This window comes from Lagenorhynchus albirostris, chromosome 20 (assembly GCF_949774975.1).
Source record: "Lagenorhynchus albirostris chromosome 20, mLagAlb1.1, whole genome shotgun sequence".
Lineage (NCBI taxonomy): Eukaryota > Metazoa > Chordata > Mammalia > Artiodactyla > Delphinidae > Lagenorhynchus > Lagenorhynchus albirostris.
Window position 1 is genome coordinate 37,924,928 of NC_083114.1, and position 14,038 is coordinate 37,938,965.

Genomic DNA, 14,038 nt, shown 5'->3' on the forward strand with positions numbered 1-14,038 from the left:
AGTCCTCCGGGGAGCAGGGGGGCAGAGCTGAGCGGCTGCCCAGAGTTTGGCTGGAGGAGGGGCCGGGGGAGGGGGAGGTGAGGAGATCCGGCTAGAGGGGAGGCTCCGACGTCTCCTTCCTTCCTGGTTCCTGCTGCAGCTGCCGCCACTGCTCAGCTCCGTAAGCAGGGAGCTGGCGGCTCGGAGACGGTGACAGAGGCGGAGCGGTGCGCGGGCCAAGGAGCACTGGTGTCCATGGACCCTGGGGTAAGGGGGCCGCGCTGGCATCAGCTGACATTCCCCAAGAAGGGGACATTCACCTGAAGCTGGTGGGTCTGCTCTTCCAGAGATGAGGGCGGGAATGGAGGTGGAAAGGGGGCACCCACCTGGCTCACCTCGACCTGCACCCTCTACTAACAGAGCCTCCCCTCCACCCGCAAGCAGTGAGGGGCCAGGATCCCACGGAGCCAGGAAAAGGGCACAGAGACACCCAAAACACTGGAGAGTTTGTTAACTTTCAATGGCTGAATGTAGGAGTTTTCCCCCCAGGTCAGCCTCTGGTAGCATGGGCCCCTCTGCCCTGACCTCCTGGCCACCCACACCCCACCACGTCCCTGTCCCCTCCTGGCCTCAGCTCCACCGGAAGATCTGGGCTGCTTCCCCAGCTTCAGGCCAACCTTGCCCCTCCAGTCCCCTCCCCCATCTCACACACACACAGCCTCATGCATTATGGATCTCCCCGTGGAGCCAGGATGGCCAGGGCTGGTGCCAAGGGCGCCTGTGGGCACTGCTGCGGGGCCTGTGCGGTCCTTGGCATGTGTCTCCAGTGGCTCGTCCCCCGCTCTCTCCAGGTGGATGGTACTTCTTAGGAGCCCCAGGGATGGGGATGAAAGAAAGGAGGCTTGGGGGACGGGGGGACAGAGGGTCCGAAGTGGGCATCCTAGGGGGGCGATTGATGGGAGGCACAGGGGAAAATGCGGGCTGTCTCAGGCCTCAGTTTCCTCAGGCAGAGAAATGGGAGCCCAGGAACTAGAGGATATGGAGGCCAGTTGGTGGGGAGCTGGGGTCAAGAGGTTGGGGGGCTCTGTAAAGGGATGATGGCAGAGGCGTCTCCATGCCGTGGTGCTGGGCTCAGGGATCCTGGCGGAAGAAGAGCTGGGTTGAGATCTCACATGTCTAGTCTCTGGATTCCTCTGTCCTATTTTGGGGCCTCTTCCTTCACTCCCCTGCCTCATCTCTGATTACCCCCAGGGAATCCTCCAGAGAAAGCATGGGGTGTTTCCTGGAGCTGGGGAACGTGTGAGTGCCTAAGGTGGGGCAGGGCTGACTTTTCGAGGTTTTCTTTTGGCACCGGCCTACCTGCTGCGCGCTCCACCTCTCTGGGCAGCGGGCGCTGAGACCTGCCCAGAGTGGGGTGGGGACAGGCTTGGGAGAGGTGTGGCAGGTGAGCGGAAGATGTGCTCGGGGGCTCTCATCCCAGAGGGTGCAAGAGGGGCTGGAGGTGGGGAAGGTGATAGCCGAGTCTGTGCTAACGGGGTCTCTCTCTGCTTCAAGGGCCCCCTCAGGACAAGGTGACATCTTTCCCCTTCCACTCTTCTCTACGTCCTCAGCAGGGAGTGGCCACTCCCTTCCCCATGGACTTCCAAGAGCGGGACCCTCCCTCCCTGGCTGAGAGCACACAGTCCGCCAAGCCCAGCAGTGCCCAGCAGGTCTGAGGGTGGGGAGTAGGCAGTGGGCGCGCCGAGCTTGGCCCACAGGGGAAAAAGGCAGAGCTGGTCGCTTCACCGGCCGCTCCCCAACTCTGTCCTGGACTGCAGGCCTCCGAGCTGTGGGAGGTAGTGGAGGAGCCTCGGGGCCGGCTGGGGGCGGAGGGTATCATGCCCGAGAGGCAGGAAGGCCACCTGCTCAAGAAGAGGAAGTGGCCTCTGAAGGGCTGGCACAAGGTAAGGAGGCAGGGCAAGGGGAGGGGCCGGATGGGGACGCCCGACGGGGATGTGTGGGGTTGCCGGGGGGTACAGTCTGTTTGCGTGTCAGAAGAAACTTCTGTATGGTTGCTCTCTCCCCGCATCCTTTCCTCTCTGCCCCCTGGGCCCTGTCCCTTCTGGGCAACGTCACAGAGATACTTTGTGCTCGAGGATGGGATCCTTCACTACGCAACGACTCGGCAAGATGTGAGTCAGGGCCTCGGCTGGGGGATGAGGGAGGACTTTGGCCCCAGAGTGCCCTGCGCGGGCAGGGGGCTTCTGGAATCCCCCAGAGCAGGGTCTGAATCCCAGGGACACCAATTATTGGGTGTGGGGTCTTGGGCAGGTTACTTCCCTGGGCCTCAGCTCCTCACTTCTACGATGGAGAGAGTGCAGCCACCCATTAATAGAGTCTTTGTCTTGGTGAGGGCTCTCAGGACAGTGCCGGGCATAAAATAAGTACCCAAGGCATGGGAGCTTTATCATCGTCGTCCTTGTCCTCTGCTCTTGCAGGAACAAGGAACTAAAGGCCTGGACACCCAGGCTCTCTCCAAGAAGGTGCTCCTTTCTCAGCCTCGCAGATTCCTGAGGGTGGGAAAAGTTTTCCTCACTCTGTGACTGCCTAGAGCTCAGATTGTGACTTGACATAGCGGGGTGTCCTGTGCGCAGGAGGACGACTGACAAGTCCTGCTGATACTGTGACTTGGGCATGAGGGTGAACCTGCTGCCTGGCCCTTGAGCCTAGCGTGACCTCAGTGATGGTGGCCCTGGTGGCCTAAAACAAGTCCCCCTTTCCCCCTCCGATCTCTCTACCCCAGATCACCAAGGGGAAGCTCCATGGCTCCATTGATGTCCGACTGTCGGTCATGTCCATCAACAAAAAGGCCCAGCGCATTGACCTTGACACTGAAGACAACATCTACCACCTCAAGGTGACATCCCTGGGAGCCAGGTGGTGGCTTGGTCCCCAGCCTGTCAGAGGCACTGGGGCACGCAGGAGAGAGGGACAGGGGCCGAGGGTCTGTCTGAGTTTGACCAGAAGGGAGTTCCTACCATGTACAATAGCCAATGGCAAACTGGCCCTGTTGGCTGTTGTGTGAACAGGAACAGAGCTGAAGGCTTGGAGACCTGCAGAAGCTGTTTCTGCCTCCCCGCAAGGGACCTTTGCACAAGCTGTGTGCTATAGGGAGAGACCCTGCCTGCCTGCGGACCAGAGCCCCAACTTCTTGCCTCTAGAAAGCAATCCTTCCTTTCATGCATCCCTCCCCTTCTCCATCACCTCTGCAGATCAAATCACAGGACCTGTTCCAGAGCTGGGTGGCTCAGCTGCGTGCCCACCGCCTGGCCCAGCACCTGGATGTGCCCCGGAGCCTGCTGCCCAGCACCACTCACCGGAAGGTAAGATGGGCCCTGGGGCAGTGACAGATGATGTGGGGATTCAGGATGAGACTCAGGGAGGCAGGCACCTTGCTGACCCTTGACTCACCCCACAGGTTCCTGGTGCCCAGCTTCCGGCAGCGGGTAGTGCCTCGGCTCTGCCAGGGGTTGGACCTCGGGAGAAGGTGTCTTCCTGGCTGAGGGACAGTGATGGGTTAGACCGCTGTTCTCATGGTGAGGGGCCCCTGGCACTGTGCCTCCGTGGGAAGGGCCCATGCTATTGCATCTAGGTGGCATCAGCAGTCACAAGGAGGAGAAAATGTTACCTCCATCCCTGCCTCTGGGAGACCCAGTCTGATGGGGGAGACAGCCTCCGTCGCTAGGCTGATCAGGTCTCCTAGGGCCCTGCCCTGGGGAGCCTCAGGCTTACAGAGAATGATGGGGCTCGTGCTCTAGGCATATAGACAGACCCGGACACAGGGCCAGGACTCATGAAAAAGAAGATCCAGAATGCCAACGCAGGGAGGGGTCCTGAGGAGTAGTGCCAGGGAAGGGGTGTGCACTAGAACCGGATTCCTGGAGTTGCAGGCTGCGATGCTGGCCTGGGAGAGGGAAATGCAAACCAAGGGGGGAGAGCGAGAGTGGGAGCCCCCTGGCCTGTGTGGAGGTGGCCGAGGTAAGGTGAGGCCAGACCAAAGGGTGGGAGCTGGGAACTGCTTTGGGCTCGTGAGTGGGGGAGGGCAGCCAGTGTCGGCATTTCCGTGGCTGCCGGTGAAGTCTTTGGAGGAAGGAGGGAAGCTAACGGACAGACTCTGGGGGGCCTGGCCAGTGTTGGGAAAGGGACTTCCTCATTCATCCTTCCCGCAGAGCTCTCTGAGTGTCAGGGGAAGCTCCAGGAACTCCACAGACTCCTCCAGAGCCTGGAGTCCCTGCCCCGGATCCCCTCAGCCCCTGTTATCCCCACACACCAGGTAAGGTCCAGGGGAGGAGGCAGGGGCCCGCCCAGGGCTATCTCCGCTCTTGCTGTCTTCATCTCCATCACTTCCCCGGACAGGTCCCCAGTCCCCCTTATATGCTGCGGTTTCCTGGAGAGCCACCATCTCCCCGTTGCCCCTCCCCACCGTGTCCAGACCGCCTCAGGGTTGTCTTTCTGCCCCTTTGGAGCGACCCCTTCCTCCTGTGCCCAGGCGGCTGCCAGGCTGTCGGTCTTCTGCCTCCGGGATGCTGGTGTCTCTGCGTCCTCCTTCATGACCGTCTACCTCTCTCCCGGCTTTGCTGGTCTTCCCCACCCTGAGACTGAAACTCCCTCACCTCGACTTGCCAGGCCTCGGTGACGACCGAGAGACCCAAGAAGGGGAAGCGGACCAGCCGCATATGGTGCACACAGAGCTTTGCCAAGGACGACACCATCGGGCGGGTGAGGTGGGGTGTGGACCCCGAGATGCTGGGTGGGAGGCTCTGAAGGAGGCTGCACCCTTCAACCCCTCCCCTTCGCCTACAGGTGGGTCGTCTCCACGGCTCTGTTCCCAACCTATCTCGCTACCTGGAGTCCCGGGACCCCTCGGGCCCCCGCGGGCTGCCACCCCCAGACTATGCCCACGTGCAGCGCAGTTTCTGGGCCCTGGCTCAGAAGGGTGAGTGCGTGCCCTGGGGGTGGCTGGGGGCAGGCGGGGAGAGGGAGAGGTAGAGGAAGGGAGTCTGATGGCCGGCCTGCCCCCACAGTGCACAGCTCGCTCAGCAGTGTCCTGGCCGCCCTCACCACTGAACGGGACCGACTGAGGGACCTGCACCAGGGTTCGGAGCCATCCAGGCTGGGGGTGAGGCTGGGGGCAGGGTGGCCAGTGGGAGGAGTGGGCCCGAGCCCCGAGGACTGCAGGCCTGGGGGTGGTCCCGGACCTGGGCCGGGAAGGGAGGTTGGAGGAGGCAGGCTGTGCCCGGCAGGCTGGGGAGGGCTTCACCCGCCCCGTCCCGGCACCTGTGCCCTCACCCTCTCCCTGCAGGTCTCTGAGGCCGCAGCCGGCCCGAGGCGCCTCCACTCGCTGTCCGTGTCCTCCGACACCACTGCAGACTCCTTCAGCTCCCTCAACCCCGAGGAGGTGGGAGCCGGGGTGGGCTGTGGGGACCATTCCTCTGGGCCTTCTTTCTCAGCAGAAGTGAAGGCGTGGTTGGCGTTCAGACCTGAAACTCCAGCCCCTTTCATGGAACACGGGCAGCAGCCACATCTGGGTCATTTCTTAACAGCGTGCAGAGTGCTTTTGTTTCTAAGTCAGAGCCCCGTGAGGCAGTGATTCTTACCCTCAAGTTCACAGATGAGGAAACTGAGACTCAGAGGATCTAATTGATGGGCCCAGGCTCCTGTACTACATGGGTTTGAATCTGGCTCCACTGTATGCCGGCTTCATGACCCAGAGCCTCAGTGTCCTAATCTGCAAAGTGGGGGTAATAATTGCACCTCCCTGGTAGAGTGAGTGTTGGGATTGATGGAGTTGATACACGCAAAGGGCTTGGAGCCAGGCTCAGAGTCAGTGCCCAGGCAGTTATCATGGAACCCGTGTCTCCTCACTTCCAGGCCGGGATCTTTCCACCAGGCCTTCATACCCCACTACACTCGCTCCCCTCCGCATCTTCTCCTGCTCAGCAGGTCTCAGACTCAGATAGTAAAAGTCCCCAGTCACACTTCCCTCACAAGGGAGCTGTCAGGCCAGGGGAGCCCTGCCTGACTCTCCCGGCTGGGCCTTGGGCCTGACACCTGTCCCGCTCCCACAGCAAGAAGCTCTGTACATGAAGGGGCGAGAGCTGACCCCTCAGCTGTCCCAGAGCAGCGTCCTTTCCCTCGCTGATTCCCACACAGAGTTCTTTGATGCCTGTGAGGTTCTCCTCTCTGCCAGCTCTTCTGAGAATGAGGTGAGGGAGCGGGGAAGCTGGTAGTGAGAGAGGAGGGACCCTGGGAATAGAGGGGTGCGGTCCCGGGAGACTGGAATCTGTAGATTCCCAAGTCCTTTCCAACCATCTCGGCCACTTCTCTGGGAACACGTCCAGATCTGCTGGGTTTGTGTGGCCCGGCTTAGAAATCTCTGCTGGGGACCCTTCTTCCAGTTTGATGTGCTCCATCCCCATGGGTCCTACTGAAACTGCTGTCTCAGCTGCACCCCGTCATCTTTCTGTGACCTCGTTTCAGCCTTAGCACTCCCTTGACGCTCACCCTCCTGACCCTGAATCCCAGTAATCCCCAGCTTCCTTTCCCTCAGTGTCCCGCCAAGCCCCCGAGCTGTCTCCCTGCTAGTTGTAAGGCCAGGCCCTCTCGCTCCCAAGGTGGCAGGGCACGCCATGATTCCAGGCCTCCCAGGGCAGTGTCTTGGGGCTCAGACCCTCCCAAATACATTCTCTTCCCCTTCCCACCAAAGGGCTAGCTGGGCAGATTCTTGCCAGGCCCTGGGCACTGTCCAGCTGCCTGGGGGAGGCCTAGTCTGCCCAGCCTGTCATCTGTCCCTGGCCCAGGGCTCAGAGGAGGAGGAGTCGTGCACCAGTGAAGTCACCACCAGCCTGTCCGAGGAGGTGCTCGACCTCAGGGGAGCTGAGCGCTGTCAGAAAGGTGCCAGCCAGACGGGCAGGAGGGAGGGCAGGAGGTGGGCACAGCAACGGGGTTCGTCCAGGCCCAGGCCCCTTGGGAAGTAGTCCCTTGTAGTACTGGTGGGCTAATGGCTTCGGGTGCTGACTCCAGGGGTGACCCTGGGGGTGAGTAAGGCTAAGCTGTGACTGTGCTCCAGGGGTGGCCCTGGGGGCGGGGCAGGCTCAGCCTGGGGCTAGTCTCCACTCTGGGCTTCTGCGAAGGCTCGCGTGGGCCTGATAGGCAGAAGGGCCCGCTTTTTAGCGGTGTGGCTTTGTACGTGTCATTTTCCTTCTTGGAGCCTGTTTCCTCATCTATAAAATGGGCTGAATAATTTTATTTGTTTTATTTTATTTTTTATTTTTTTTGCGGTACGCGGGCCTCTCACTGTTGTGGCCTCTCCCGTTGCGGAGCACAGGCTCCGGACGTGCAGCCTCAGTGGCCATGGCCCACGGGCCCAGCCGCTCCGTGGCATGTGGGATCTTCCCGGACCGGGGCACGAACCCGCGTCCCCTGCATCGGCAGGCGGACTCTCAACCACTGCGCCACCAGGGAAGCCCTGGGCTGAATAATTTTGACATTGGTTTCTGTGCTTATGAAACGGAGCAGAAGCCAAGGGTGAGACTCAGGAAGGGCTTCTGGGGTGCAGGGTTTCTGTTTCCAATAGTGGGAACTGTCCTCTGGTTCTTAACTCTGCTGCTCACCTAAATCCCCAGGAGCTCATCAAGAATTAACCACTCCCCACCACCCCCCAAAAAAAAGAATTAGCCCCCAGCCGCCTGCCCCATAGTGAGTCGAGCCTGGGGCCTGGGAGCGAGCAGACCTGGGAGCACCTCAGGAGCTCGGGAGGCCGTGGGCCTGCATGCGAGGTGCCCAAGGCAGAGTGACAGGCGGGTTGGCCCCGGGATTGTGTTCCAGGAGGAGCCGTGGGACCACCCCGCCGCCGATGCCTACCTGCGGCCAGTGGGCCCGGGGCCGACGTGAGCCTGTGGAACATCCTGTGGAACAACATCGGCAAGGACCTGTCCAAGGTGTCGATGCCCGTGCAGCTCAACGAGCCACTCAGCACCCTGCAGCGGCTCTGCGAGGAGCTGGAGTACAGCAGCCTTCTGGACCAGGCCAGCCAGACCACCGACCCCTGCGAGCGCATGGTGGGTCCGCCCAGCCCCCGCCCAGGCTGCCGCCACCTCGCAGGATCCGGTCTACCGGGCCCACCCCAGGCCCCCGTCCTGGCTCATGGTAGGGTGGTGGCGGGGCGGCATCTCCTCTGATCCCCCGGCGCCCCGCCCCCTGCAGGTGTACATCGCAGCCTTCGCAGTGTCAGCCTACTCCTCCACATACCACCGGGCGGGCTGCAAGCCCTTCAACCCTGTCCTGGGGGAGACCTACGAGTGCGAGCGGCCTGACCGAGGTTTCCGCTTCATCAGTGAGCAGGTGAGGCCCTGGAAGAAGTGGGCTGGTTGGGGCAGCCATGTGGCCAAGGCCGGGGAACACCCGGGCTTCAAGGGGCCAGGGCGTGGGCGAGAACACCCGACAGTCGGGCCGTCAAGGGAGGAGCTCCCCGCTCCTCGGGGAGAGGGACTTCAAACAAGGAGTTACTGTACCATGTTCTAGAGCTGGGATTGTGGAAGCTCATAGGAGCTTATTCAGCTCTATCGGTTGCTTGGTTTTTAAATCCTGAAGGCCACGGGTAGTCACGGGAGAGTTTTAAGCAGTAGAGTGACATGCTTAGAATTGCAATTTGTAGGGAACACTCAGGCAGTGGTGGGCGCCAGGGGATGGGGAGAGGCAAGGAGGGCAGGCTGTGGGATCCCTGAGTTCAAGGTTCCAGATGGGGAGCTGTTCTCATGAGGGCAAGGCCGAGTTTTTCCAAGGGTGTGTTGTGGAGATTGCAGGGTGATAATCGGCTTTGGGGGAGAAGATGATTAGGGAAGAGGGTCCTCATGGGAGGGCTGGCTTTCAGGCAGGCCATGGGTGGAGGCCCCACCTGTCACTGCTAGAGGACTTGGGCAGGATCTCTGGAGGGCACCATGCACAGGGTCGGCAAGGAGGGCCCTAGAGGGGAGGGAGGGAGAAGGGAGAACATAGGGGCCTCGTGGGAAAGGAGAGGGAGATGGAATTTGGGTGGTGGCCAAGGACACCTAGACAAGAGACCTGGAACTAACTGGTCTTCTGGTTCCCAGGGGAACTGGGGAACTGGGGTGTGAGGGATGTTGGGGGCCTGGGGTCAGGAGCAGACCCCAGGGTCCTCAGGAGCAGCCTCTAGAAGACTTCCTTGCTCATCAAGGTCTCCCACCACCCCCCCATCTCGGCGTGCCATGCGGAGTCTGAGAACTTCATATTCTGGCAAGGTAAAGGGTGGGGCTGGGGGTGAAGCGCAGATGGGGGAGGGGCTGGAACACTCTCTGGTCTTATCTCTGCAGTCGTTCTCCTTCCCCCACCCAACTCCAGACATGAAGTGGAAGAACAAGTTCTGGGGCAAATCCCTGGAGATTGTGCCTGTGGGGATGGTCAATGTGAGCCTGCCCAGGTGAGTGTAGGCACAGGCCCAGCCTACAGGCCATCCTCCCCGGGCTGGGATGGGGACGTGGGAGGGACAGGAGAGAGAGGCCTGGTCTGAAGCTGCTCAGGGTGGGGCAGTGTCTGTACATTTATACCTGGGTTAACAGCAGTTGTCAGTAAAGAAAGGTGAACAGTCTTAGAGCTGGAAGGGCTCAGCAAGGTCATCTGATCAAGTGGCTTTTGCACTTTTTGACCATGACTCACAGTAAGGAATGCATTTGAGACGTCAAGTCAGTGCACAGTAACCCATTCACACAGACACACACACACACACACACACACACACACACACACACACACACACACACACACACACACACACACACACACACACACACACACATGCACACAAGCCTAAAGTGATTCTAAAGTGATTTCAGGACTGCTCACAAACCACATTTGAAGCACCCTCATCTAGCCACGTTATAGGTGGGGAACTGCAACCAGAGGCCAGTGCAGGGGCGGGGAAGACCCTGGACTTCAGGGTCAGAAGTCCTGGGCGGGAGTCTTGGTTCTGCTGCTTAATTAGACAAGCGGCAGAAAGACTTGACGCCTCAGAGCCTTGAGTCTGCTCGTCTATAAAACAAGAGTAATAAGTAATATTCGACAGAAGTGGGGAGTAAACAGCTGATATATGTGAACAGACATATATCCCAAGGACATAGACCCGCCTATGTTTTTACCCCAGTGACTTAGGCCCTCTGGAGCTTTCTCAACAGCTGGAGATGTGTTAGTTGAATACTTTCTGTGAAGGCTGCTTTCCTTTATAAATATGTCGTCCTTCATGGAAGGACCATGAGCTGGAACCAGGACCCCAGGGTTCCTTTCCCAGACCCGCATGACCTGCTCTGATGAGACAGGCATTCCCCGGCTCAGGGTGGCACTTGTTCCCCAGGGCCGGCCAGCTGCCCCCCCCCATGCTCTGTCTCTCTCAGGTTTGGGGACCACTTTGAGTGGAACAAGGTGACGTCCTGCATTCACAACATCCTGAGTGGCCAGCGCTGGATTGAGCACTACGGGGAGGTGCTCATCCGGAACACGCAGGACAGCTCCTGCCACTGCAAGATCACCTTCTGCAAGGTGGGTGGCCTCCCTGCCCCACCCTTCCGTCCCAGCAGCTCGCCGCGCCGCGGGGAAGAGGAGGGGACACCTCCCTAAGCCCTCTGTCCCACCCCCACCCCAGGCCAAGTACTGGAGCTCCAACGTCCATGAGGTGCAGGGTGCCGTGTTCAGCCGAAGCGGCCGCGTCCTCCACCGACTCTTCGGGAAGTGGCCCGAGGGCCTGTACCGGGGACCCCCGCTGGGCGGTCAGTGCATCTGGAAACCCAGTAAGTGGGGCGCTTGGGGTGGGCTGGGCAGAGGTGAGGGCAGCTGTGCACAGCCCACCTGCCCCAGCCCCCTGCCTTCCCCCTAGACTCAATGCCCCCAAACTATGAGCGCAACTTCGGCTTCACTCAGTTTGCTTTGGAGCTGAATGAGCTGACGGCAGAGCTGAAGCGGTCCCTGCCTTCCACAGACACGCGGCTCCGGCCAGACCAGAGGTCAGTGCCAGGCGGGCGCCGCTCCGGAAGCTCCGGGCTCCTCCCTCCCCACGTGGGTTTCCACGCAGACCTGGGACTAGGTCCTTCCTTGAGTTGCCTCGGGGAGATGGGACCCGTCTGGGGGCAGAACTGGGCAGGCAGAGCGACCTTGGATTTGGGGGCCTCTGAGAGTGGGCAGTTCCGCTGACCGCCGTCTGGATGCTCAGGTACCTGGAGGAGGGGAACATACAGGCCGCCGAGGCCCAGAAGAGAAGGATCGAGCAGCTTCAGCGAGACAGGCGCAAAGTCATGGAGGAGAACAACATTGTCCACCAGGCTCGCTTCTTCAGGTGCCTCTGCCCCCCTCTCCAGGTCTCTCTGCAGCCCAGGCCCCCCTCCTCCTCCCCACTAGCCCCTTCCTGCTTTGAGTGGGGCCGGCAGCGTAAGGCAGCGTCTCGGGACCCCGGCCTCAGTGCTGGGTGTTCACCCCTCTTCTTCCATGGCCCCCTTCCCCCCAGGCGGCAGACAGACAGCAGCGGGAAGGAGTGGTGGGTGACTAACAACACATACTGGCGGCTGCGGGCCGAGCCGGGCTACGGGAACCTGGACGGGGCCGTGCTCTGGTAGCCCAGGCCCCAGGGGCAGGAGGCCCCGGTCCCCCCCCTCCTGCCCCCACCCCGCCACGGACACATGGGCGAGGCCAGGCTCTCCCACTCACTGCCCTGGAGACCAAAGGGGAAGCCCTGGCTCTGGCCCTCTCCCCTCTGCCGGCCAGAGGGGCTGCATCTCAGCCCATCACCCACCCCTTGTTTGGGGTGGGAAGCAGTATTCGTGCTTCCCCAGTCTTGTTGCCCCAGACAACCAGCATGTAAGACCCTCCTTGCTCTGTCAACCCCTTCCTTACCCCCTGGGGTACTTGGGGGAGACTCCAGGCCCTCCAGGATCTGTTCCCCATTTCAGTGCCTTCCTAGGACACAGGGGACCCCTCGACGTTCCCCAGGATTCCCTTGCCCAGGACTCGGGCCCCAGCTGTGAGGTTGGAGTGAGTGAAGGAGAGGGGATGGCCTTTTCTCCCACCCCCGTCCCTCCCATGCCCCATCTCCAGCATCTTCTCCCCCTGCCCTGGCCCAGAGGGGCTCCCTTTGCTTGGCCCTGGCAATTTCTCCTATCTTCCTGGATCCCCTTCTCCCAAACTGCAAAACGCCTGCAGCTCCTTCGTCCCTGGTCCTCAAGTGGTTTCCTTCAGTCTCAGCTCAGTGGATCCCCCAGAGCAGACAGGGCAGGAAGGGCGCCTGGCCTCTGACCCACCCGGAGTGAGCGAGCACTCGTGAGAGTGTTGGTTTGTGTAGAAGAGTGTGTGCGTGTGCCTGTGTACTGCTTGCGGGCGAGCAGGATTCCTCGTGTAGGCCGGATGTCCCCTGCGGGGGGTCCGCCACCATTGCTGCTCATTTTACCAGTCTGCCTCTGATTAAGGTGAATTGCTATGACATTCCAAACTCCAGTAAAGACTGTCCCAAACTTTGGCCTGTGACCATTCATTGAAAAACACGTGCACTCAAGCCCAGTGAAGGCCCATAGCTCCCCACTCACCTGGGCTAAAGACCCAATGTCATCTCTCTCCCTGAATCCTCACCTCCCGTCAATTCTGCCTCAGTGTCTCTCTGACCCCTTCTCGTGATTGCACCTAGCTTAGGCTGGGCCCTTATCAACTTTCGCCTGGACTATTGCAGTATCCTCGGAGCCTCCAGTCACTTCCATTCTAATGCTGGCTTTCAGGGTGATATTTTATTTATTTATTTATTATTGTTTTGGTACGCGGGCCTCTCACTGTTGTGGCCTCTCCCGTTGCGGAGCACAGGCTCCGGACGCGCAGGCTCAGCGGCCATGGCTCACGGGCCCAGCCGCTCCGCGGCACGTGGGATCTTCCCGGACCGGGGCACGAACCCGCGTCGCCTGCATCGACAGGCGGACTCTCAACCACTGCGCCCCCAGGGAAGCTCCAGGGTGATATTTTGAAAGAGAAATATGGCACCTCGTACCTGCTTCAGATACATCCATTGCTTCTGAGCGCCTCGGGAAAACCCGAACTCCTTAAGCAGGCAGAAAACTGTGTGGCCCCTGTCCCCCTCTGGCACAGAAGCTGCCCCCACCCCCAGCATCCTCGGTCAGGTCTGTGCTCACCCTCTCGCCCCCTCAGTGACTTTTCAAGGGAAGGTGGGAGCGGGGAGGGACTAAGGGATGGGAGAACAGGGCGAGCTGCGTTTCTCCCCCTCCCGCACCGTCTCGGCTGAGTTCAGGTCCCAGCTCTGTTATTCCAAAGCTGTTCTGACCTCGGTCGAGTGCCTTGCCTTTCTGTTCAGGGACTCCGTGGTCCTTCATTTGGCTTCTTTTGTGTCTTAGAGGAGAATGTATGTCCAGGCTCCTGATTTCATTAGTTGTCTCCTAGCCCCTCAGCCCACCGCACTGCACACACAGGCCCTGCTCTAAGAAAAGGAAGCCAGGGCCCGGTGTCAGGTGTTGGCTAGAACAAGCAGTGAATTCTGCTGGCAGTGTGGAGCTTCCTCAGGCAGGCATCTGAGGGGACTGGGCTCATCCTAGGGACACAGGCTGCTGGAAGCTCTGCTAGAGTTTGGTCGTCTAGTGCAGGGGTTTGGGCGGAGTCGTTATGTGCTGACTTGCAGCTCTCAGGGGACACCTCACTTCCTCTCCTGGAGGACAGGGTCCGGATCTGATCCCCTGAAGCTGGAGGCACCCACCTCCCTGCTCCCCAACGGCATGCAGCCCAGGTGGCTGTGAGTGGGCTTTTCCCGCTGGCTCTGCTACAGGGAGAAGCAGGGATGTCCCAAGAGCTGGTCATGCTTTCTCAGGGGGCAGCAAGAACAGAGGGGACCCCTGAGCTACAACAGCCCTCCCAATCCTAGTCCTTTTCTTCTTCCCTCTCCTCCAGCCCACCCCCACCCCTGCCCCTGGGGTGGGTGGGTGGGGTCCACATTTCCACAGTTTATTTACAGAAGGTGCTAAAAGGAACA

The 14,038-nt window shown here is 60.5% G+C and overlaps 1 protein-coding gene across 7 annotated transcripts; it reads left to right on the plus strand.

The window, feature by feature from the left end:
• The first annotated feature begins 125 nt into the window (after positions 1-125).
• Positions 126-12,532, plus strand: OSBPL7 (oxysterol binding protein like 7). 7 transcript variants are annotated; one of them, XM_060133601.1, is made up of 22 exons: positions 143-246; positions 400-528; positions 1,534-1,688; positions 1,797-1,922; positions 2,097-2,150; positions 2,762-2,875; positions 3,231-3,341; positions 3,437-3,554; positions 4,188-4,291; positions 4,645-4,737; positions 4,822-4,954; positions 5,043-5,416; positions 6,087-6,224; positions 6,819-6,912; positions 7,846-8,078; positions 8,224-8,361; positions 9,215-9,278; positions 9,379-9,457; positions 10,425-10,569; positions 10,673-10,817; positions 10,904-11,030; positions 11,237-12,532. In XM_060133601.1, the coding sequence occupies exons 3-22, from the start codon at positions 1,614-1,616 to the stop codon at positions 11,634-11,636; spliced, it is 2,865 nt and encodes a 954-aa protein (XP_059989584.1). In that variant the 5' UTR covers positions 143-246; positions 400-528; positions 1,534-1,613; the 3' UTR covers positions 11,637-12,532. The 7 variants fall into 7 exon arrangements, 6 of the variants coding, with proteins under 6 accessions (XP_059989582.1, XP_059989584.1, XP_059989585.1 ...); XM_060133602.1 differs by lacking the exon at positions 400-528 and adding an exon at positions 1,231-1,278 and having other exon boundaries at positions 192-246; XM_060133603.1 differs by lacking the exons at positions 143-246; positions 400-528 and having other exon boundaries at positions 960-1,688; positions 5,043-5,137; positions 5,321-5,416; positions 11,237-11,359; positions 11,528-12,532.
• The last annotated feature ends 1,506 nt before the right edge of the window (positions 12,533-14,038 follow it).